General features: G+C 40.2%; 1 protein-coding gene across 1 annotated transcript in view; it reads right to left on the bottom strand.

The window, feature by feature from the left end:
* LOC110101784 overlaps positions 1-26,401 on the bottom strand; it is a 32,179-nt gene that overhangs the window by 5,547 nt on the left and 231 nt on the right. The window contains exons 2-4 of the mRNA XM_020829846.2: positions 26,319-26,368; positions 26,113-26,218; positions 25,962-26,020 (exon numbers count right to left, since the gene is read on the bottom strand). Of these exons, the coding sequence (XP_020685505.1) occupies positions 25,962-26,020; positions 26,113-26,218; positions 26,319-26,368 (215 nt within the window). The remainder of the gene's footprint in view (positions 1-25,961; positions 26,021-26,112; positions 26,219-26,318; positions 26,369-26,401) is intronic.

Genomic DNA, 26,401 nt, shown 5'->3' on the forward strand with positions numbered 1-26,401 from the left:
ACAAGAATGAGGTCTTGATAACTCACAATAGACTTATGAAACCCATTAAGTTTAGCTGTGTTTTCGACATGCAACTTTTATTATAGGAAAACCCATTGATAAGGCACAAAAGTGAGCATACTTAGACTAATAATCAACAACCATAATGCAAGTTTTTTCCTTTGGAGAAGGAAGACCGATAAAAATAAGTTATATGCTTTCCCAAATTGCAGTTGGGATCTTTAGAAGAAGTAATAAGCCGAGTGGTCATTTTGTATTAGATTTTGCATGTTGACATGCTGGACAAGTTTGCACAACCCTTTCGATGTCATCTATTATTTGGTGCCAATAAATTGAGAAAGAATATGGTCAGATAACTGGTTAAATCTTCCATGCCAACGATGGGTTTAAAATGTAATTTTCTTATTGCTGAAAGCTTTAGATCACATTTTGGAGACAAACAACATGACACCAACTCAATATTAATACATCTAGAAGAACATAAGAATAATTGTTTGGATTGGTGGAATGATTTGCTGTCAAAAGCAGCAGATCTTCAAATCGTGTTGTTTCCACACTAAGTTCTTCAAGTAAAGGAGTAATTATAAAACTGCCTAGAAGGAATCCGCCAAACCCACTGCATTAGTTTGCCTTTCAAGAATTTGCAGTTCTTATTCAGATTGGGAAATGACATCCATTATGGATAATGCATTAGCCATCTGATTATTAATACCGAGATTAAATTTGGTTGCAAAATCAAATCCAAGAAGATTAACAAGAAACATTTGCTAGTCATCAGGTGTGTGAATCACCTGTTACATCAATCCTTAAATACGTCATTGATATGTTCAAATAAGGAATTTGCATCCTAGCAGATAGTGGGGTCATTTTGAGCCAGCTTCTCATTCCTTCTATTAGCTACCATCCTCTATCTATAAGGTCGAAGCTTCAAGAACACATTATCCCCAACTTCAAATTGGATGTCCTTATGCTCATCCGTCAGTTTCTTCATAATCTATTGAGTTCTCTCACTAGATGCCTTTTCAATTTTTCCAACACCCTGTCTCTCTCCTCCAAATATTCTTCTACTAAAGAAATTGGAGTGTTATTCCGTCAAAAATGCACCAAGTGAGGTTGGTTTTGTCCGTACCGCACCTTGAATGGGGTCATATGGGAAGTGGAATGATACGAAGTGTTGTATCAGTACTCCTCCCATGCTAGCCACTTCGCCCAAAGCCGAGGTGTCTCCGGCACAAAACATCATAAGTATGTCTCCAGGCTCCTGTTGACCACTTTCATTTGCCCACCCATCTAAGGGTGGTAAGTTGTACTACTCTTCAAGATTGTCCCCTGTAACTTGAATAATTTCATCCAGAAATGGCTGAGGAACACCTTGTCCCTGTCGGACACTATAGACTCCAACACCACATGCAGTCGGATCACCTCTCTTATGAAAGTTGTTGCCACTGTCACGACCGTGTAGGGATGTCGGAGGAAATGAAGTGAGCATACTTATTTAGTTTGTCCAGTACCATTAGAATCATTGTAAACCCTTCAAATCAGGATAACCCATCTAAAAAATTCATGGAGACCTCCTCCCACACCCAATCAGATAGAGTCAAGGGTTGAAGTAATCCCCATGGAGCCATAGTCATATATTTATTCCTCTAACATACCTCACAACTAGCTACGAACTCCTCCACATCTTTGTGCATTCCTTTCCAATACAACTCTGCTGCCATTCTCCTGTAGGTCTTCTGCACCCTCGGTGACCCTCAACCGCACTCTCATGGAACTCCTGCAATAGGTGTGGAATATGGATTGATGTCCTCAGCATCATTAATCTCCCCTGGTACAACAACCTCTCTCCTACTAGAGAATAACCACGATGGCTATTAGTAAATCTGCCCTAATCCTCTCCAGCTCCTCTTCACATGCACTTTCATCCTTAATGGCTCCCCAATCTAACATCAACAGTATCAATACTACCATCTCCTTGAGCTCCCCCATATATATGGATAAGGCATCAACTGTCTTGTTCTCTATCAGGGTCGATATTGAATTTCAATGTCATATCCCAATAACTTTGACAGCCTCCTCTGTCATCATCCTCTGCTCCAACATGTACTTTAGGCTCCGCTAGTCCGTCCTGATAATGAAATGTTGACCCAACTAGTAAGGTCGCTACTTCTAGATAGCTAGCTCATAGACTAACTTCAGCTTAACTCTAGTTGTTAGCACCTAGCTGAAGTAAACAATGGCTCTGTGGCGTTGCATGAGTACTGCTCCCAATCCACACACTAATGCGTCTGTCTCCACTACAAAAACCTGACTGAAATATAGTAGGGCAAAGACCGGTATGGTGGTCATGGCCTTCTTCAACCTCTCAAAAGCTGTTATTTCCACCTCCCCCCACAAGAAATTATCCTTCTTCAATTTTTCTATCAATGGTAAGGTGATGGTGCTATAGCCCTTCACGAGCCTCCTGTAGTGTCATGTATGCCCTAAAAATCCCATCAGCTCTCTCAAATTCTTTGGTAGTGGCCATCTCAGCATTGCCTCAATCTTAGTCAGATCCGTATCCACACCCTCCTAAGATACTACTTATTCCAATTACTCCACACTAGCCTATGCAAAACAATATTTCTTTAAATTTTCTTCAATTGTTGCTCCTATAACACCTATAGGACCATCCTTAAGTGGCCTCAATGTTCCTCATATGACTTGTTGTACACCAGGATATCATCAAAGAAAAAAAACACAAATCTCCAGAGATAGGGTCTAAACACCCTGTTCATTAAGGATTGGAAGATAGTTGGGGTATTAGTGAGGTCAAAAGGCATCACCAGGAACTTATAATATTCCTCATGTATTCTAAAAGCAGTCTTCGGCACGTCCTGTTTTTCATGCCGATCAGATGGTACTCGGACTTTAGATCTATATTGGTGAAGAAGATAACTACCCCAATTAGTTCATCTAATAGCTCATCTATCAATGGGATAGAAAACTTCTCTAATGCAATTTTCTTATTCAAAGCCCTGTAGTCCACGCAAAACCTCCAATTCATGTCCTTTGTTTCATAACTAGTAAGACTGGACTAGGAAACTGGCTCACACTTGTTGACCTATAATAAAAAAAGACTAAATTAACTTACCTGTCCGGCGTCGACTCACACAATCGCAAAATCCCGAAAATCCCGCATCATGGCTTTGCACGTCAACGGCGAGACTATACACGACCCTCGCATGATCTGTGCTATAGACTCGGCCCTACCTCACGTCATTAAAGCAGAACGAAATGAGAGGCCTCGAGTTCTTCCTCTCCCGATCTCTCTCGTTCCCGCTCTCCCTCTCACTCTCTGTGAAGAAATTTTCTCCCTTTCACGACGCAACTCCGGCTCCTTTGTGTTGTTCGACCTTGGATCCCTCGTGGCTAGATGACTTCGCTCTCCCGACGCCGTTCCTTCCTGTTTGATCGGAAGTTACCTTTGATTGGAACCAACGACGAAGCTCTCTCGCGATCCTCTATCCCTTCTTTGGTGTTCGGCTCAGCCCCTCAACAACTTTCCCCTTCTCGTCGGATCGGAAGACCGACATTTTGATCGGAAGAAACAAAGGGAGCTCGCCGGTGGGAAGATAACTTTCTACCTTTCGGGCTCTTCTCCAGCCAAATCCCGTAAACCTATTATAATTTATTAAGATTAATTAGTTTTAATTATTTATAGATTAATTATAACTAATAATTTTTAATTAATTTTAATAAAATTTAATTAATTATATTAATTAATTATAATTAGTTATAAATAATTAATTAAAATAATTTGTTGATTAATTATAATTAATTAATATTAATTATAATTGATTAAAAAAAGAAAGGAAAAATATTTCCTCTTGCCTTGCCTCGATTTTCGTGCCCTCCACCGCCAGTCCGCCGGACCCCAAGGTATACATTTCTAACTTAAATCCCACCCTCGACACGCTCGACGTGCCGGTGGTCCCCCTATATGCGCTCTTGTAGCACGATGGGAGGAAATCTGGTGCGATGAGTGCAACGAGGTGGGTAAGCCCTATACACGCTCTTGTAGCGTGGTGGGGACAGTCCTCGACTTCGACATCGACGCCAACGACTGCTACGCAAAGGTATAATCTCCCAAATCTCATTCTCGATGTTTGCAGTGAACCGAAGAACCACCTATACACGCTCTTGTAGCACGGTAGGAGGGAGCCCGATGCGAAGCATACAGCGAGGTGGGTAAGCCCTATACACGCTCCTGTAACGTGGTGGGGAAGTCACTGGTGTTCTCGTACGGCTACTGCTGAAGGCCCCATACACGCTGTTGTAGCGTGGTGGGATGAAAAGATTCACGGCCGCGGTGTCTAAGGGCACCTATCATACATGCTCGAGTAGCGTGGTGGGAAGGCCCAGCTCCCCTACTTTCCCCCAAACAAGGGATATGCCGGGGTGCTGTCAAAATTTTCACTAAAGTACACAAAGCCTGAACAATATAAAGACCTCGCTTGAGCAACAATACAAAGGACTTGTACTTGAACAGAAGAGCACGGAACTTGAACTAAATGTGCAGAGGACTTGTATGAACAACAAGGGACTTGAACTTGAGCTCGAATTGGAGACTATTGAACAAAGCTAAATGAACTAAATTGAAATCATATGCAAGTGAACTCTAACATGAATCGAATAAGATTTCATAAGACTTAAACTCAAATGAGAACTTCATTGAAATAGAACCTGAACTCAAATGAAGCACAATAGATTTGAACTCAAAGTAGAAGCTTGTGAACATTGAATTCGAGTGGGGCAGTATCAAGTAGAACTTGAATGCAATAAACTCCTACAATAGTCTCTATAAAGTCAATGCACTGTACTTATAAGCAACAGCAGACAATTGCAATGTGCATGAATACTACCAACATGTAGCAATCAAAGACCAACCACACAAACAACAGCTACCCCGTAGATTGAGAGGGTGATGTTGGTAATTGATGAATAAATACCTCCAGACATACGGATAACAAAAGATTATCAAATGAGTTACCACAAATGAGGATCAGTCATCAGTACCTGAATATATGATACACAATAAATGATGCTGATAGATACAGTGGACTTCTATAAACAATCCTTACAAGTTTGCCTGTAGATTGAAAGGGCAACACTGCAAATGATAATAGAAGACCCGTCCCCTATAAACAAGTACAATCAGCAAACCACCTGAGATTGGTGAAAGGTGGATGTGATGCAAGGACAAAGGTTCTCCTACGAATATTTTCAGGAGATCGTAGTGGATACAATGATTCCCTGCAAACGAATACTTATGGATAACAACAGTGTATTATAAGTACAACAAACCACTGTGGACACAAGTACGGATATCACCTGCGACAATGGTGATCAAGATTTTCAAGTACTCCAAGTATGAGGGCAACTCGATGTACGGAGAAGGACAGCCTTGGCAGAACGGAAGGAAAGTTTGAAAAAATTAGAACTAAACTTCCTGGTGTTCTAAAGTTTCTTCTTAGTCCTATACTTAAGAAGAAAATCATTTTGGTGTCCACAAACACCGGATGTAACAAGCCTACGACATTAAAGAGCTTGAAAGAAGTTCTTTTCAAAGTAGGAATCATTAATTTTAAAGCCTAAAAAGACCTCTACGGTGAATGAGAAAGGGGGAGTCAACATCAAGAAGAGGAGATGCCTCATAACATCAAGACCATACCGCCACCGGATCCGCAACACTCGTACTAGTGGACAAAAGGCGTGTATAAACTCTTAAATGAAAAGTTGTGTGCATCCAAACGATAATTATCTACACAACTACAATATTTTCAAAGTACTCCTGCACGTGCACTATAATTTGTAGCGAGCGTGTTATTGGTACACACGTGACGTCTAGGGATGCTGCGCGGGTCGATAAATGAATTCAAGTTTGAACCCGATCCTTCTACACGGGTCAATAGAAGTCGACAGGGTTCGAATCAACAAACAAGTATACGGTTGCGACGACTGGTATATTTGTTTTAATGCATTCATATCAGGCCGTCAAGGCCTATAACAATAAGAACTCACTAAACAAAAGGCATGAAGCCTACGAAACCCGATCCTCCTAAGCATGTAAATAGGAGTAGACAAAGTTCAAACCATCGGATAAATATGCGGTCACGAAATCGATCGGAATATTTAACTTATATATTCATATTAGGCCTTCAAGGCCTATAACAATATGAATTCACTAACAAATGCACAAAGCCTACGAGAAACCCGATTCTCGGTCAACAGCTTGGTCGAGTTGTCAGGGTTCGATCAACAAAAGAGAAATGACCTCCAAACACCCCGATGATGGCCGTTTTGAATGTTTATCTCAACCAGAGGGATCCACAAATAATTAAAATGATCTCAAAATATTATCCCAAATGTCCCCAAAATTTAAACTCCAAGAAAAATCTCAATATCAAATATTTAAAATTGAAATTCAATCATCAATCATTTTAAGCAAAATTCATCCACCCTCCGCAACAGTTTGCCGAGGTGGATAAATTAAATTTTACTTCAGCTCACAAAGAGCCAAATGCCTAGTCGAAAATATCACTAGGATCCATTCTCAAACAATCTACTGCCAATAAGGACGTGGTACGTGTCCTCTAACCGGCGGTTTTTCCTCCAAATGGCATTGTAGGATAAACAGTTATGACCCGGGCCCTCTGAACCGAGTGGGTTTTCCGCCAAATGGCACCACGAAATATTGATTATGGTCAGAGTCAATACACTCCTTAGTGACATCAAATCCTTTAGATATGAATCAATAGGATATGATCGATAGGGCACAAAGCCCTCGGTCAGCTAAGGTGGATTCAAATTTGTTCTCTTAGACAAACATCTAACCCAAGTCTACAAGATCCTCTTGGATGAAGCAACCCATGACTATCGACAAGAATCCTTCTGTCAGGTTGGGCCGACTACCTTCTCTAACTAAGTAGACCAGGGATCATGATGGCCCGGGATGACGGACCATGGGATCTTGATCGAGTCGATCATTCATTCCCCCACCATCCACTTTAAGTGCAAGATGGTGCAATTTCCCATTTTAAATATCAAACCTTTCCAAATCCAAACCCAAATCCCAAATACCCAAATCCATGCTGCTACTATATGCCAGATAATACGTATTTATACGTATCTGATTGCGACTAGCCTTAATTGAAAGTTCTCTCTAATGATCGGGAGGGGTAATTAACTGTAGGGGCTTGCGCCTATAGGAAACCAGAACTCAGATCATAAAGTCCTCGCAAAATGAGGGTGAAATCTCTAGGTAGTGTTTTATCTACAAACCCATCTGCCTTCCAAAATTTACCCCGGAACTAATTCCGTTAAAACTCCCTCGCCAAAATAAAAAGCATCAAGTCAGCGCGGTGGGGAGGCCGGGGCCGAATTTTTAGAGCCCACAACACTAGGCCGGATATTCCCTGCCTCCAGTATTTCTCTGATCAATTTCTAAATTTCATCCTTCTGAAATTGAGGGTAATGGTATGGCCTGACACTGATGGGTGAGACCCTCTCCCTCAGAGTGATGGCATATTCTTACTCCCATAGTGGTGGCAATCCTTGAGGTGGCTGAAAGATCACATTGAATTGTTGTAACAACGGCTGTACTAAAGGTGGAATGTCTACATCCTCCTCTAATCTGATCCCCTCTAATCTCTGTAACTTCACCAGGAATCCTCCCCCCACCTCCTGTATGCACCTCACCATGGTTTTAAGGGATGCCATGGCTTGAGATAGCATTGTATCTCCCCTAATCACTACTCTTCTCCCCTCCACTATCGGCTCCATAATCAGTGCCCCTAGTTAACCTTGGTATTTTCTAAAGTCTGAAACCACTTCACCCTCAGAATGACATCAAGGTTGTCTGACTCAAATGGGAGAAAATCCTCTCTCACATGAATCCCTTGTATAGTCAACATTACTCCATTATAGATGCCCTAACCCATCCCCACCTTCCCCGTGCCAAACATAGCTCCATAGCTCTTGTATCCAACAATGTCAACCCCAATTGGTCTACGACATAGTTGAAGATGAAATTGTGAGTAACCCCATTGTCGATCAACACTACCACCACTCAATCTACTATTTCCCCCTTCACCTTCATGGTGCGGCAAAAAGAGTAAATCCTACCACTAAGTTCAAGGAGACATCCACCACATCAAGATGCAGTTTTTCCTCTTACTCTACCCCGATCTCACTCCCACCTCCCTCCTCAACTTCCTCGTCATCTCAAATGGTGAGAACCCGAAAAATTTAGTCTTTGTACCTATGCCCCGAAGTATACTTCTCATCAAATCGGAAGCATAATCCCTTTGCCCTCTTTTCCTACACCTCCATCTCAGTCAGCTTTTTGAAATTTTCTCCACTTCCTCCTACAGGCTTCTCCCTCGGAATCTCACGAATGTTGCTCGGTTTTGGACCCCTTGGGTGCTAAGAAAGTGGTGGTCATCCTGTATGAACCACCTGAACTAACGCATCTGGCTCCCCTCTCCTGGTACTTCTAATCCTCTACCGGCTAAGCTAGCTCCATTGTCGCTCCCAAGTCTCGAGGCCTTATGACTATCACTACTGGTCAGATCTCTGAATTGAGCCCCTTCCTGAAATTCTCCTCAAGAATAGTCTTAGACGTCCGATCCAGTCGACTCGCGAGGTACTCAAATCTCTCATAATATTCTGCCACTGAACCTTCCTGTACTAGGGCAAATAACTAATCATAGAAGTCTCATCCCCTATTGGTTTGGAAACGTTCATAAAGTACTCTTTTAACTCTCTCCAACTCTATATAGGCCGCCTAATGTCTCCCCACTTGTACTAAGCCAATGCCTTCCCTTCCAAATATAGGCCAGCTACCATCAATTTCTCCTCCTCCATCAACCCATTGACGGCAAAATATCTCTCTATCATGTAATCCACCCATGTGCATTCTCCCCCTCAAAGATGCGCATCTTCAACTGCTTGACCTTTAGATCCCCTCCATTTTTAATTCATCAACAACTTCCCCTTCCCCAAGTGGATGGTACCCCCTTCCTCCCTTCCACGTTCACAGCCAAACCTTTCTTCTAATTCACCCCTCCTTCCTTCAAAATTAGTACCTCTCCCATTGTAATCCCAGTCTTTGCTTTCCCAATCAATACCCCTTTGCTCATACCCTACATATCCACGCCTCTCCCCATATCTTCCACCTCTCTTCTCCCTCTGGAACGGTTCCAGATGGGGTCTTCTCCCTTCTCCCTCAATGATCTCCACATCTTTTTCATCCCTATGAATTTTTCCCCTCCGGTCCTCTCACCTCTGATGCCGCCATTTGGCTGTGGAGATCTAACATCTTCTTCACCATGTCACATAGGTCCGAGAATAGCTCTTCCATGAAAGAAATTAAAGAAATTATATTCTCCACCATTGTTTTAATTTGGTTCATCTCCCCTCCAAACGTTCCAAAGCATCCACCTTCTTGGCCGCCATCAATACCCGGATCTTTGTTAGACTCAAAAATTTCGATTTCATCCCAAAAAACTAATGTTCGGAAGAGAAAATGGTTGCAGGAAAATGCCAAAAAAATAGCTCGAAAAGTGGCTCTGATACCAATTTGATAGGAAACCCTTGTAGATCTTAAGCAAATATTATAACAATATAAATTTCAACAAGATTTCACCACAAATCTCCAATCAAACTCAGAAAAAATAAAAATTATATTATATGAATTAATGGAAAGAGAAAGAAAATGATAATAGACAATTGATCCTTTATTCGAGAGGAGGATCTTTCTTTTGCGATTCTCTAGATGCCGCTAGAGCCCAAGAACACCCAGGATACAAAACTTAAGCAATAATCAAGATAACCCTAACCCTATTTCCAACCCCCTATATAAAATACACAAAAAGACTAAACAACCCTCCTAATTCAAATTCTTCCTCCTAATCCCTCACTCTCTCTCTCTCTCTCTCTCTCTCTCTCCTTAAGCCATGGGCCCCATAGGAGGGGGCGGAACCCACTAGGGGGGAAAAACAGCAGGCTTACACCAGGTGTAAACAAGGGGCAGACCCAAGTGTTGGGCCAGCCAGGCCAGTCCATCCTGGACAAGCCTATCATAATACCAATCCTACTAGTGCATTTAGAAATTTTGGTAAAGATGCCAAATTATAGCATACCAATCCACAAAGCATAGCATGCCAAATTATTAATGGAAATAAACAAAATGGTGATTTTTGCAAATCATAACAATTCCACATTCATTATCGGGGTATATTATTATGGATTTTCCCATTCATTTAGCATTTCATATTCAAAGAAATGATAAAAGATTCACCAAATTGGCTACATGCTTCTCCAAAATTTATGTTATTTCTCACAATGTTTATTAGGAGATCATGCATTGAGTTAAGAATTAATGCTACGTATGGATAAATGGTAAAACTTTCATATAACTCATCTACCAGTATATCTACCACCATGAGTTCTTTCAAATAGCCACAAATATCAACTTAGAAAACCTATAGATTTAGTTGAATCATTCACTACATATATGCATAGTGATTTTGTGCAATATTTTACATAATCTATACATGTTCTAAGCATTCATCGATACATGTTCTAAGCATTAGTCGAAAACAAACTATTAACAGAGAAAACAATATGGGCGGAGAAGCCGAGAAAGGAAGTTTCACAATCGCGTACCTTCTACAACTCTTGGAAGAAATCCAAATTCAAGCCTTCGATGAGCGGCAGCCTTTCAAAATGCAAGGGATGGAGAGCCTGGAAAGAAGCTGCCGGATCGCGTTCTGGAAGAGAATTTCGACGAACTATTTTCATGTTTTGTATCTTCGGGCAGTCGTTTAAGTTATTACATTTGCCTAGCTAATTTATGACGTTCGATCTTACATGGGCGGCTAAGATTTACGAAACTAAGAACCGGGCAATTCTTTTAAAACTGACAAATTCGGTAGTTGTCCGGTTCAATCAGTTAATTACCCGATTTTTTTCCAGTCCAATCTCCAAACTATTTCTTCAAGGAACTAGACCAGCCACCGGACCGGTTTGCAGTTGAACCAGTCGATCCGGTCTAATTTTTAAAACCATGGATCAGAGCCAATATCTTATTGAGTAACAATGGGTCCCAAATACTTAATCTTAGAACTTGCAAAAACATATTTTCTCATTTTATTAAAGAACTTAACATGCATAGACATTTCAAAATAATCTGCAAATTTATAACACACTATAAATAAGAATGTCATTGAAAAATGGCAAAACATAATGGCGCGGAAAAAGCTTGAAAATATTATTCATAGTTTCTTGGAAAATTGCTAATGCCTTTGACAACACAAATGACAACCAAAATATCTGCCTTCATGCATTCTGAAAACTGACTTAGGATTGTTTCCTTAAGCCATTAGTATTTGAAGATAACCAGCTTGCAAATCAAACATTGAATAAAAGCTCATCAAAGCATCATCTACTGTTGGAATGGGAATCAGTTTGTCACTGTAAGCTAATTTAAAGTTCAGTAATCAACACAAAAGCATCATATGTCATCATTCTCTTTAACTAAGATTGGCGAGAAGGAACGCGACTAGCACGTATGATTCTGGAATTCAGCATGTCCTGTACCAGATCTTCAATTTCAGACTTTTAGGAGCGTGGATAGCTTTTTTCTTTTTTTTTTTCTTTTTTTTTTTTTGAAGAAAATGTAACCAATTGCATTAATCACTAAAAAAAAGAAAGTACAAACAACAAACTAATAACATTAGATTCCTCCTTTAACAGAGAAATAAAATAAGGAGGAACATTTTCCATACTAATGTCTTCCCAAATAAAAGAACTAAAAACAGCATAGTTAGCACATAAATCCCCTAACTTATTACATTCCCTATCTAAAAATCACATGATTGAAATCTATGATAAAAGTAAGATCTTCCATTCCTTGACCACCATTCATAATTGCAGCTTGAAGAAATTCAATAATGTTAGCACTGTCACCTTCAATGATAATCCCCTTATAATTGAACATCCAATCTTTGATAACTTCCTTGAGAGATTGAATAGCTAAAAGCTCCAGTCTAGATACGTCCCAATGAACACAAGCATGTCCAAATGCCAGAAGAAATCTACCTTTGAAGTCTCGAAAGACACCACCAACTCCAGCTTTATATGATGGAAGTAACGATGCATCAACATTAATTTGATCCAATCGGGTGGAAGAGGATGCTAATGATTTTCCAACAACCTAAAAAGTTGATTAGCACACCATTTACCCGGTTTAAAAGCAGCATTATGAGTAGAAATTGAAGCATAGCTCACAGCATTAGCAGCTATGACCATTGAGCTTTCGTTATTTCCTTCATGAATCAATTTGTTTCTTGCCTTCCAACAACAACAACAACAACAACATCAAGCCTTTATCCCACTACGTGGGGTCGGCTACATGAATCCTTTTTCTCCATTGTGTCCTATTAAAAGCCAAATTCTCGTTTAAATCTAATAAAGAAAGGTCATTCCTAATATTTTCTAACCAAGTTTTTTTAGGTCTACCCCTACCTTTCTTAACACAAGTCAAATCTAATACCTCTACTCTCCTAACTGGGTCGTCGGAAGGCCGCCTTTTTATGTGACCAAACCATCTAAGGCGACTCTCAAGAATTCTGTAAAGACAACCACTTACAGCATTCTTCAAAAGAAACAAAAGATGGAATTCCAAAGCCCCATCTATTTAGATGTTGAAAAACCTCTAACAGCTTCTTACATTTGATTGCAACATGTTCAATATCTTCAATCTCATTAAAGCTTCTAGGACAACCAATTTCCCTTTGTAATCTCCTATATTTTAAGAATTGATATATAGGAATAGCATTATTAAAAACTCTCCACCAAAATACCTCCACCCGTGGAATAAGTTTCTCCTTTTTAATCCATTCCAAAATTTGATCATGATAGTTATCAGAACCAATGCAGAAATAGACTTTCCAGATTTTTGAAAAATTAGTTCCATCTTATTATCACCCAAACCCGACAAAATTTGTATTTGAGAAATAAGTTTTACAAGCTCAATTCCAAAAAACTTACCGAGTTCGACAATATTCCAACAACCGTCTTCAATAAACTTGTCCACCTTCAATTCACTGAAATCTTGAGACATAACAAACGTCGGCCATCTATTTAAACTTTTATCCAAAACCCAGGTATCTTTGAAGACATCAGTAGATTCACCATTAGAAATGCTCCATCTAACTATTGGCTTAAGAAATTTTCCTCCATCAGTTATAAGTTTCCAAGCAATTGAACCAGTCTTCAATGAGCCATCTTCATACAGAGAACCATATTTCAGAAATATAACCTTATGTAGTAAGGAATCTTTATTTTGTACATACTTCCAAGCACGTTTAGCCCCCAAAGGCCCAACTTTAGTTGAACAGGAATGAAGAGCATGACCTCCCTATTTCAATGGCCTACACATAATGTTCCAATTCACAAAATTAAGTCCAAACCTTCCATCCTCTTGTTCCAAATAAAACTTCTATATAACTTATCAATATCATCAAGAAGACCTTTTGGGATCAAAGAATGAGTACAATGGAATGTAGTATAAGAAAGCATAACCGATTTAACAAGAGTGATTTTCCCAGCTAAAGAAATGAACATGCCTCCCCAAACATTCAGCATCCTCAAGGCCTTATCAATAATGAATTTGAAATTCGCTCCTACTAGCCTCCTCAATGCTATTTTAACTCCAAGGTAATAAAACTCACTAACTGATTTGAATCCCATAAAATGAGAAATAACTCTCTTTTTCCTCTTATTTACAGATTTGCTAAAAAGAATGCAAGATTTATTAACATTTACATTTTGATCGGTCCAACCACAAAATTCCTTCAAAATACCTTTTATCTCCTTTACTAACTTTATTTTATCTTATGAGAAGATAATAATGTCATCTGCATAAAGCGAATGAGAAATCCTTGGGCCATTTGAACACACTCGAACTCCAATTGAGTCACCTTTTTAGCTAAAAGCATTTGATAATAACTGAGAGCAAATAATAAAAAAAAAGGTGACAAAGGACAACCTTGATGGAAGCTGCTTCTAACATTAATCCAACTTGAAAGATTGTCATTTACCAACAAAGAGAATCTTGGCTCTTGAACACATTCTAAAATCAGCTTAGAAAACTTAGACGGAAACCCAAAATCTTCCAAAGCTTTTACCAAAGTAAGCTAGCTCATAGAATCATAAGCTTGCTCCATATCTAATTTAAAAGAAACAATCAAAACCTTTGGAAGATTTAGAGAACGTGAATTTATGGAATATTTCCTGAGCAACCAAAATATGATCCGACATCGATCTCCCTTTCAAAAATGTCACTTGCTCTTCATAAATCAATTTAGGAATAATAGAAGACAATATGTTCAAAAGAACCTTGGCAGCCACCTTGTAAATAGTGTTGCACAAGCTAATGGGTTTATAATTTGAAGGAGCCATAGGATTGCTCACCTTAGGGATCAATACAATTAAGGTCTCTTTCCAAACAGAGCACTATGTCCCCCGTATGAAATAATTGATTAATAGCATTCCAGTAGTCTTCTTTAATCATGTCCCAATAAGATTTGATAAAGGAATAGGAAATACCATCATTACCTGGAACAATATTGTTGCCAGCATGCTTAACCACAACTTCCACTTCTTCTAAAGAGAACTCTCTACTCAACATCCTTGTATCATTCTAATCCAAACTCTTCCACGGGATAGGCCAACCTTCCATAATACATTTTCTATCTTTCCATTTCTCTTTAAAGAATCGAAAAAGAACATCCTCAATTTGATGTTGATTCTCCACTAGAGAACCATTTTCATCTTTAATTTTAAAAATATAATTAGAATTTCTTCTTGCGCGAGCAAATGCTTGAAAGAATTTAGAGTTGCAATCACCCTTAACCAACCACTTGACCTTTGCACGCTGTATCCACCATGTATTCAACCGAGCCAAAGTTGAGTTAAGCTCCCCAACTTTTGATTTAAGAATCCAACTATCTTCTGCCGAAAGACCTCCATTATCTGCTTCTTTGACTTGTAGCTCCAAGATTTCCTTCAAAAGGCAATCCTTTGATTGAACTAAAGATTTATGTTTAGCTTTACTCTAGTAAAACAAAGCCTTCAAAGCTCTTTTCATTTTGTTGTTCAGAATTTGAGCAGAACTTCCAACTTATTTCTTCATCCAAACTCCTCTCACCGCAGCAGCTGAAGCCAGGATAAAAGCCCATACATCTTCAAATTTAATTGCTTTCTTAATCAAAGGATTGAATTCCGGGAGATTCAAAAAGATCAGGCAGTGATCCGATGCAACTCTAGCCAGGTGCCTAACCACCATACGATGGGAAGAACTTAATGCCACTGAGTTCAAAAAACATCTATCCAATCTCTCTAGGATCAGATCAGCACCAATTTTGTTGTTACATAAAGTGAACGCCAACACACCCAACCTCATGAAAGTCATTACTAGCCAAGAATGACTTCATTTCTTTAGGTCCTTGGGAAAAAATAAATCTTTTCCCTCCCCTTTTGTCTTCCTTAGTAAGTAAACAATTAAAGTCTTCCCCTACCACCATAGGCAATTCTTTGGAAGAATAAAATTCTAACTTCTCCCAAAGAATCCTATTTCTGTAACATCATTATTCTCATATATAGATGCAATCTTCCATCTTCCTATATTAACAACATCTAACTCTCCAATTACTAATTGGGGAGAAGATTCCAAAACATAAAATGTAGCTTTACTAGACTTCCATACCACAAGAATGCCACCTAACAATCCTTCAGATGGCACATGGAAATAATCCAAATCAGCACCAATTAACAAATTGACATCCCTTCTATCAATCAACGATACTTTTGTTTCCAACAAACCAAGAAAAAATACACCATGATCCTTCACGAACTCCTTAAGATATAGAGAATCTTTCTTTTTTCTAGCTCCTCTACAGTTCCAGAAAGTTATAGATGACATCATTGTCCAAGAGGGGATGAGATCCCCACTTTGTCTTTTTGTTCACCATCAACTCTCCTACTTCTAGGAGCCAATTTAATAGGACCCAAACCTTTAAGTTGTTTAGAACATTTCTTCTTGATATTAGAAGAACCACCATCTTTGAAGCCCAAATCAACATTCATCACCTCGAATTTCATTTCCAAATTTCCTTCACCCAATCTTATATTATCAACCAAAATATTAGGAGAAGTCACAACAACCTTCTCTAGGACTATCTCCACTTCCTCAACCATATCATTTAGTACTTTAAATTTGCTATCATCAATAGGAAGAATACAAGAATTAGAAACCATACCCCCTTCAATTTCCGAAGCCAGCATATGCACTGGATCTGGAATAGGATTTGCAGCTTCAGATAACACTTCTCCCAACACTGGATCAGATTCTCCACTTCCGTTAGGCATCTTGACAACCACAGGTTCCTTTTCAATTCCAGCAAGCTTCATAGGTTCATTCCCCTTCCCACCACCCTCCTTCAATGGACGGGATCATAATTCCTGAAACCGTAACTTTAAAACCTCTTCTTCCCATAATTAACATGAACCCACGATCCATATCCAGCTTTACTTACATCAGCATCAAATACAACCCCATTAGCTGCCCTTGAGTTTTCCAACCCAGTTGGACTAATATTTTTATCTGAATTTTCTAATGGATTAGAAGCCTTATTCACCTCCAAAGCTACGTCCATACAAGTTTTCTTCAAGTGCCCTATCTTGTCACAATTGAAGCAGAAGTTGGCTATCCTTTCATATTCGATTTTCTAAAGAATTTACCTGAGCTTCCCTCAACCCAAACATCCGAAAGCAACTTTCCATCCAGTTTGATATGAACACAAATTCTTGCAAATTCCCTACTCCACCCCATTGAAACATGTTTCCATCAATCATATACGGAGTACCAACCATGGAAGTAATCCTGCATATATTAATTTCATCCCAACATTGTAATAGTAAGTTCAGCAATATAATCCAAATAGGAGCCGATAGTCCCTTCAAAGAGCTAGGAGAAAAGGATGGTGACCTTCTATCCAATCCAATGATATGTCCATTAACATAATAAGGACCATTAGAAAAAATTGATTCCAATATTTCTGGTTCATTAAAGACACATAAAACCCATCCAATTCCAAGCATTGTCAAGTGAAATCTACCAAATTGAGGTCATTGTCTCCTCAATTCCATACTAATCACATGAAAGTGAACATTCTCACCAAAAACTTTGATCAACAACGAATTTTGAAGCTTCTTTGAGTTTTCCAATTCATTTTGTAAATGCAACTTAACTATTGAACCATTTTCAGTAAAACATTCACCATAATCCAAATCCATTTCATTGATATTCGACTTCTTGCTCCAAGCATTTTGCAACACATTGCTAGAAGGTTGTTTGGGAATAGCCGGCCTATAGTCAACTTTATAGCACTCACCCAGATCACTTGTTTCACAAATTCGGACCTTCTCTAGATCAGCCACCGATTGAACAGAATGAGCATCTTCAATTTTTGAAGTATCAACAGAATTCCCAAGATTGAAATCTCTCTTATCAGTTTTCAATAAATGAATCATCTTCATATTAGTTCCATCATAACCCATTAATTTAGTAACAAACCTTTTGGAATCCTCAGCCGCATTCTTAGCATCCCCCAATAAATTCAAACCCCTATTTGAACCAGACGAAGAAATAGCATCAATGTTTGATTTCAAATCAAATATAGGTTCTGGGAGAGGTCCAGATTTATTTGAAACCTTAATCAAGCTATCTGCCACTATATTTTTCCCTTTACCAATATCTTTGATAGGTTTTTTAGAAGAAAACATATCACCTTCATTGATTATCAGAGGCTTACCAGACATAAACTTCAATTTTCCCATCTTGCATAATTCCTGAGCTTACGTCTCCAAAAGCAGGTGGAGACGAGACCGAACTTGAATGAGCCAAAAATAGTACTAGAAATTGAACGCCGACCATCGAAAGGACCACCAGCCGATGGAGGCCGGCGAACCTTCCACCACCATAGGACACCTGAAAACGCGTAAAACGTATTTTTGAAAATCGCCTTCTCTCTCTAGAAACCTGGACCTTCTCTCTCTAGAAACAGATTTTTGAGGAATATTAATTGATTTGGAGTTGGGTTGCAAGGAGATATGATGATCAATATCAATCTGAGGAATAGAGTCTGGTACTACAAATACATGCGCATATTCCTTTAATCAAGATTGGGTTTCAGGAATCAAAATAGAGGAATCCAAAAGGCTGTCGGAGTTCTGTTTTACCAATAACAAAAGATTCAGAAAACAATGACCACAGAGAGCAATTTATAAGACAATGATAATGCATAACTTTAGAAAGAGATGTCTTAGCACCTTGCAAACAAATGTATTTACTGTTCCAATCAAACTCATGGTGAGATATCGATAAGTGGTAAACATGTTACCTAAAAGCCACAACCATTAAACTTCAAGAACCACATCAGTCCCTTCATTCTCTAAGAAATTACAATTATTGAATAACTCAAAACCTTCCATCATAATTGATAAGTGTGGGCATCTTCCGGGGTATAGAAAAGGATCACCATTGCTAACCATCACTTGAAAATGCCTAGAAGTATACCGGTAATTTCAAAGCCGGAACAAGACGTTCTTGGATGAAATTATGGGTTGAACAAACATCAACCGAGATTTGAATATCTTGATTATTAAGAAAACTTTGAAGCCAAAAAGAATGAAGATACTATTATCCGCCAAACTGTTATCCACTAAAGCAAGACAAGTAATTTCAGGTTCCATTTCATCCTCATGCACTTCCTAAAGAGTAAAGTCATTCAGGCTCCAAAAAATAGGGATGTCATTTGAAATTAAATCCTTAATTTCTGATTCTACATGTAATTCATGTAATTTTTCTTTACTTGCATGATTATATGGAATTTCTCATTGGAATTGTAATAAAGACCTTTCTCGTGATGATCCACCATTTCAGTAACAATCATGTACTTGAATGGCATCTAAGTTTTATTTGTAGAAGTTGCATTCTATAAAGGCTTTGGGGGTGTGGTAACAACCCTGGGTAATAGATGGGAAAGGTGGTGAATATCTCTTGCTTGTTTTCATGAGTTTAGCTTCCCATGGTTTAACGATGCTTGTGGCCTAAAACTAAAAAGATTACTAGGAACGCTCTTATTTCCCAATGAATATCCAAAAATAATCTAGATTCAAAACAGCATTGCAAAAAAAGATTCAGTCAATCCAATAACTTTACTTGAAAAATAAGCAACTGATGATATCATCTAAAGCTAATTTGGAAAGCTCAACTTGCAAATCTCATTACTAAAAGGACTGAATCAATGAATAAGTTATTGGGTGAAATCTTGCCAAGAAGAGGATGATGATTCTTTTCTAACCAACAAGATCTAGTACATTGATATAAAAAGAAGAAATATATAGCCATTGCATATTGGTATCTTGATATAAGGAAAAAATATGGATTTGCCTTTTAGATCCTAACCCAAGAATCCACACTGCTGAACTGAACAAGGGAAAGTTTGATTGCCTTTCGTAATGCAGTATTATCACCAAATGAATTAGAATTTCCCACCCAAGATGTCGTGCTACAAGAGGAAGGGCTATTTGCTGTCAATAAATAAGTATTGTAGACAAGCTACACAATCCAACTTTCTGGGTTATGCATTTTCAAACAAAGTTATCTTCACCCAGAATGATCCTGTGCATTTCTCTTCCAAATTATTGACTTGAATGCAACAGTCATATGCCAGATGAGCCATAACACAAGTGTCACCCACTATTAGCCAAATCTAACAATTGTCAAAGGCTCATGATGATGACTGCAGAAGGTAAGAATGAGAATGCCACGGTTGTGGCACTTACCAACAATTTGCTGAAGGATGGAAGGTAGAGATCGAGGAGGATAAATCAATTATGAAACCCGTTACTGCCAATGATGTTAAAACAGAAAAAAGGGAGGAATGCAAAAATAGATAAAAAATATAAGAAAGAAAAACAAGGGTAGAGAAGAAAAAACTCAGGTACGTTCTACTATATTCCTTTCTCATCAGTTATTGTAGTCATTTAAAAAGTTCCAGACAGCCAGATAACCAATTGGTCAATTATTTATTCTAACAATCACAACAAATTAATTTAAATATGATCTCGATGCTATCCTGGATGCTGGCATGAAATAAAATCGAGAGTCTGCGTTTTCCTTCTGAGGTACCACATCCTTCAATGAATTCGTATCAGAGAACCATTTGCACAGCCGGAAGAAACAATTGGATTAATTATACTAGGAGGATCTGAAATGATGCAGTGCTTAGCATGGACCGCCGGCACAATGGAACGTCTCAGCAAGCCTCACGTTCCCTAGTACCAATTCCGTTATTATAGTACAATACTACTTTTTAGTTGCTCTGCTCTAATTAGTAATTTCCTTTTAGTAATATTAGAAATTACAAATGGTAGCCAATACATATAGGAGAAATTACTGTAATCAAGCAGCTTTTGATAATTCCCCAAGAAGAACTTCGTTCTGCCTATATCGTCTTCTTCTCCTAACGAGAGGTGAGCCTCTCTTTTCTCTGTTTCAGGTTCTGTTTTCCTGTGTCTGGAATTTCTTGCAGGTCTTGGGAACATCAGGTGGTATCAGAGCCATTGAATCCAGACTGGAAGGATGACGGAGCGGGGCAAAGAACCGGCTGCCGACGACGATCGGAGCTTCGAAACGTTATGGGCAAACCAGACAACCATCTTGCGCCAACTGGAGACGTTGTCCGCGGATGTGCAACGTCTTTCTCTGACACTGCACCGAGAGTTAAATCTCAACCGGGCAGCTGAAGCAAATTGTCATCCTCGCCGGGGACAGACACCGCCAACTGTTCGCGGTGGCCGGCGTGGTGCGGGTTTTGATCGACCACGGCGTCGACTTCCCATTCCTGTACAAGGAGTATCCGATTCCGAAGAAGATTTCGAAGAACCTCCAGAAAGAGGCGGAAGCGAAACTGAGGAGGAGATAAATTTTGATCAGACGGGAGATTACTTTCGTCGCAGACGACGTCCTGCACACCATCAACACCAAGCAGAATTTAAAGTCAAGGTAGACATCCCATTTTTTGATGGCCATTTACACATCGAGGATTACTTAGATTGGGAGAAAGCCGTTGAGAATTTTTTTGACTACATGGAGATTGAGCCGACCAAACAGGTCAAATATGTCGCCTGTAGATTGAGGAGTGGAGCGAGTGCTTGGTGGACTCAATTACTGCAAATGCGGCAAAGGGAGGGAAAAGGCCCAGTCCGTGGCTGGGTGCGGATGCGGCAACTCCTTCGAGCGCAATTCCTACCGACCGATTTTGAACAAATCCTCTACATAAAGTATCAACAGTGTGTGCAAGGCAATCGGTCAGTAAGTGAGTACACGGAAGAGTTTCATCGATTAAGTGCTCTAAACAATCTCAATGAGTCCATGAATCAGCTGGTCGCCAGATATATCGGGGGACTTAAATATAGTATTCAAGACCGGCTAGAATTAAATGCGGTTTGGTCACTGTCGCAAGCCATCAATTTCGCCTTAAGGGAAGAAATACAACTCAGTCGCTCATCCAGATCAACGTTCACTCGAAGACCAACTCCTGATTCAGTGGCCGAAGCTTCAAGGGGGCGCTCCCTTCAATTCCAAAATGTAGGCAGTGGCTCACTGTTGCCGACGCCTTTACAATCCAAGCAGCCAGCCCCTGTTACGTCAAATGCGGATGCCAAGACACAGCCCAAAACAAAAGCTCCTCAGCAGAATAATCCATATGCGAAGCCTGGCACTTTGAAGTGTTTCCGTTGTTTTCAGCCGGGCCATAAGTCGAATGAGTGTCCACAGTGACAATAACTACAACTGTTGGAAAATGTAGAGGGGGGAAATTCGCTAGAGCCTGATGAGCAGGGAGATCGGGATGTAGACGAACTGGAGGGTGATGAAGGTGAACCAGTAATCTGTGTTATAGAAAAATTGCTAATCGCTCCTAGGCATCATAACACTTCGCAACGCCACGCAATTTTTAAAACACGATGTACCATAGCCGGAAAAGTGTGTGATCTGCTTGTGGACAGCGGGTGTACCGAAAACATGATTTCCCGGTCAGTAGTCCAAGCATTGCAGCTGAAAACAACAAAGAATCCCCAACCGTATAAAATCAGTTGGGTCAAGAAAGGAATTGATATTCCTGTTTCTGAGATGTGCCAAGTCACTTTTTCTATAGGCCGCTTATACGTATGCGATGTCCTCTGCGACGTTCTGGACATGGATGTTTGCCACCTGATCTTAGGCAGACCGTGGCAGTTTGATTCGGGCGCCATTTACGACGGCCGGGCCAATTCTTACTCACTTGAGTGGAAGGGTAGACGACTCAAGTTGCTTCCAGGTGTCCGTGAAAACAAACCTCCCGCTGCTGCTGGCCAATCCCCTTCTGCGGTAATGCATTTAGTCTCAGGATCTAATCTACTACTTACTTGGAAAGAAGCAGATCCGTTATGGGCAGTGGTTATCACCGAGCCGTTCATTCCAAACTCCTTGGAACTTCCTGGGGAGGTACAACAATTATTACGGGAGTTTCAGGATATCTGCCCTAGTGAGCTACCGGACACTCTTCCGCCCCTTCGCAATATTCAACACCAAATAGACCTTGTACCTGGAGCGGTCTTACCAAATCTTCCCCATTATAGATTAAATCCCAAGGAGCAGCAAGCATTGCAGACCATTATTGAAGACCTTCTGAAGAAGCAGCTCATCCAGTCCAGTATCAGTCCATGTGCCGTTCCGCATTGTTGGTGCCCAAGAAAAATGGTGAATGGCGTTTATGCGTTGATAGTAGAGTCATAAACAAGATCATTGTAAAGTACAGATTTCCAGTACCTCGGATCGACGAGTTGTTGGATGAATTGGAAGGCGCTAGTATTTTCTCAAAGCTGGACTTACGTAGTGGATATCATCAGATCCAAATTCGTCCCGGCGACGAATGGAAGACAGCTTTTAAGACAGGATCCGGTTTGTATGAATGACGAGTCATGCCGTTCGGCCTGTGCAACGCTCCCTCCACGTTTATGAGAATGATGCAAGACATTCTCAAGCCGGTTTGGGGAAAGTTCTGTATTGCTTACTTTGACGACATCCTAGTTTACAGTGATACATTGCTGCAGCATGTTGATCACCTCAAACAGCTCTTCGTTATCTTACAGGAAAATCGGTTGTTTCTCAACTTACCGAAATGTGAGTTCGCTACCTCGCAGGCACACTTTCTGGGCTTCGTGGTGTCAAAAATTGGAGTCCAAATGAACCTCGATAAGGTCGCGGCAATACAAAATTGGCCAACTCCCCAGTCTTTTTTTGAGGTGCGTAGCTTTCATGGTTTAGCGAATTTTTATCGCAAATTTATAAAGGGCTTTAGTGTGATAATGAGTCCTATCACGGATTGTCTTAAATCCAAAAACTTTGTCTGGGGAGAACAACAACAACACAGTTTCGCTGCCATTAAGGAGGCGCTCACGTTTGCTCCGGTTCTAAGGCTACCTAGCTTCGACAAGCTTTTTATGGTGGAAACTGATGCTTCTTCTATCGGTATTGGAGCCGTTCTATCACAGGAGGGTAGACCCATGGCTTACCTCAGTGAAAAACTTTGCCCTTCTCGACAACGCTGGTCGGCCTATGAACAAGAATTGTATGCACTTGTTCGCGCTTTGAAGCAGTGGGAATACTACCTCCTACACCAGGAATTCATTTTGTGCACTGACAACAAGGCCCTTCAATTTATAAACAGTCAAAAGCATGTAAATAGGATGCATGCTCGTTGGGTGGCTTTTCTTCAAAGGTTTTCATTTGTTCTGAAACATCAAGCCGGACAAGACAACAAGGTCGCAGATGCTCTTAGTTGAAAGGTCTTACTCGTCAACCAGCTTCAGACGGAGTTTTCGGGCTTGGCTTGCCTCAAAGAACTCTATCCAACTGACCGAGACTTCTCTGACATTTGGGCCAAATGCCAACAAAAGGAAATTGTTCCCTGCTACTCAATTAAGCATGGTTTTCTTTTTTATAATGGCCTGCTATGTGTTCCGTTATCATCCTGGAGACAACACTTCATCCGTGAAGTGCACTGTGGCGCCCTGGCTGCTCACTTGGGGAAGGATAAATCCTTAGCGCAGATGAAATGCCGATTCTTCTGGCCACGCCTCCGACGGGATGTATTCCGTTTTGTCGAACGCTGTGCCGTGTGTCAAAGCTACAAGGGGGGTGCCCAAAATACAGGCCTCTATACTCCTCTACCGGTACTAGATTCAATTTGGGAAGACCTTAGTCTCGATTTTGTTCTCGGATTACCCCGCACATCAAAGGGGAATGATTCTATCATGGTGGTGGTCGACCGCTTTTCGAAGATGGCTCACTTCATCGCCTGTAAGAAAACTTCCAACACCCTTCATGTAGCACATCTCTTTTTTCACCAGGTTGTACGATTACATGGCATTCCCCAAAGTCTAACATCCGATCGGGATGTCAAGTTCATAAGCCACTTTTGGCGGGAACTTTGGGAGAGATTGGGTACCGATTTGCGCCTTAGCTCGGCTTACCATCCTCAGTCGGACGGACAAACCGAAGTAGTGAACCGTACTTTGGGAAGCATGCTCCGTTGTTTGGTACAAGACCACCCAAGACAGTGGGAAGAAGTACTTAGTATTGCTGAATTTGCTTTCAACTCTTCAGTGAATCGCTCTACCGGTAAGCCACCATTCCACATAGTCTATACCAAACCTCCTAACCTTGTTGTGGATGTAGCTGTGTTACCGAAGTTCAAGTCCGGATCCGCAGCCAACTTCTCCAATCAGTACACCACTATGCTCACTGACGTTCATATACAACTTGAGAAAGCCAATTCCAAATACAAAGAGGCTGCTGATCTCCATCGAAGACAGACATTGTTCAATGTAGGCGACCTTGTTATGGTTCGCATGCGCCGTGAGCTTTTTCCACCGGGCACATACAACAAACTCAGCCGTCGTAAAATTGGTCCTGTTCCTATCATTGCAAAAATCAATGATAATGCATATACGGTTGAGCTACCAGCCGGCCATAACACGGCCCCCAACTTTCAACGTCTCCGATATATGGCCGTATCATCCACCGGATTCCTCACCGATCACAATCAGCTCGTCGGAGTCGAGCACTTCGTCGTCCGGGGAGGACTGATGCAGTGCTTAGCATGGACCGCCGGCACAATGGAACGTCTCAGCAAGCCTCACGTTCCCTAGTACCAATTCTGTTATTATAGTACAATACTACTTTTTAGTTGCTCTGCTCTAATTAGTAATTTCCTTTTAGTAATATTAGAAATTACAAATGGTAGCCAATACATATAGGAGAAATTACTGTAATCAAGCAGCTTTTGATAATTCCCCAAGAAGAACTTCGTTCTGCCTATATCGTCTTCTTCTCCTAACGAGAGGTGAGCCTCTCTTTTCTCTGTTTCAGGTTCTGTTTTCCTGTGTCTGGAATTTCTTGCAGGTCTTGGAAAATCATGAAATCTCTTGATAAAATCTTTCATAAGAAGTCCAATATAAAAATAAAAACCTAGGTAGGTGAACTCAATTGCATCGAGCGAGCAATTAAACAACGCTTTCATAAAAAAATAAATTTAGTATAGTTCAACGTAGAATTTTCAGAGCATCATAGACATCTTATGGCAGAAAGTGTCAGAGTAGCAGAACAAGGGTTTTCATGCATTTCTGGAAACAGACTCGGTTCTATTATCTAATTAATAAGCAAAAAAGATAAATTAAATTTATATAAAAACGCTGGCAAGTTGCCAAGAATGAAAATGAAACTTTAAATCTATTAATCTTACTTGTGCAAACAGTACTTGTACTCGTGGTTACGGCTGTGATCTTTCTCCCCTTCCTCTAGCTGCATACAATAAATAAATAAACGAAAAAACCACACAAACCAACAAATATATTACAAACCAAAATAATACACAGCTCTAAATAAAATCATACAGGATCGCTCTCGTAGATCAGTTGATAGCACGCCGAAGAAAGGCATCTCAGAGCACAGTTTTCCTTCTCAGTAATGGAAGATCTGCATTTCCAACCCCACAATCCACTTTCCAAAACCCAAAATAAATAACATCGAATCAGCCACGAACAATTCACCAAATCAAATTGATTCCGCAAAATACGAAGACAGGGTATCGAGCGGTTACCTTTCGATGTCCGCATAGCAGGCGTTCTTCTTCTCCCTGATCTCAGCCTCCTGCGTTAGGTGGATAAAGGACGTCAAAGCACA

The sequence above is a fragment of the Dendrobium catenatum genome, unplaced genomic scaffold (genome assembly GCF_001605985.2).
Source record: "Dendrobium catenatum unplaced genomic scaffold, ASM160598v2 original_scaffold_67303, whole genome shotgun sequence".
Lineage (NCBI taxonomy): Eukaryota > Viridiplantae > Streptophyta > Magnoliopsida > Asparagales > Orchidaceae > Dendrobium > Dendrobium catenatum.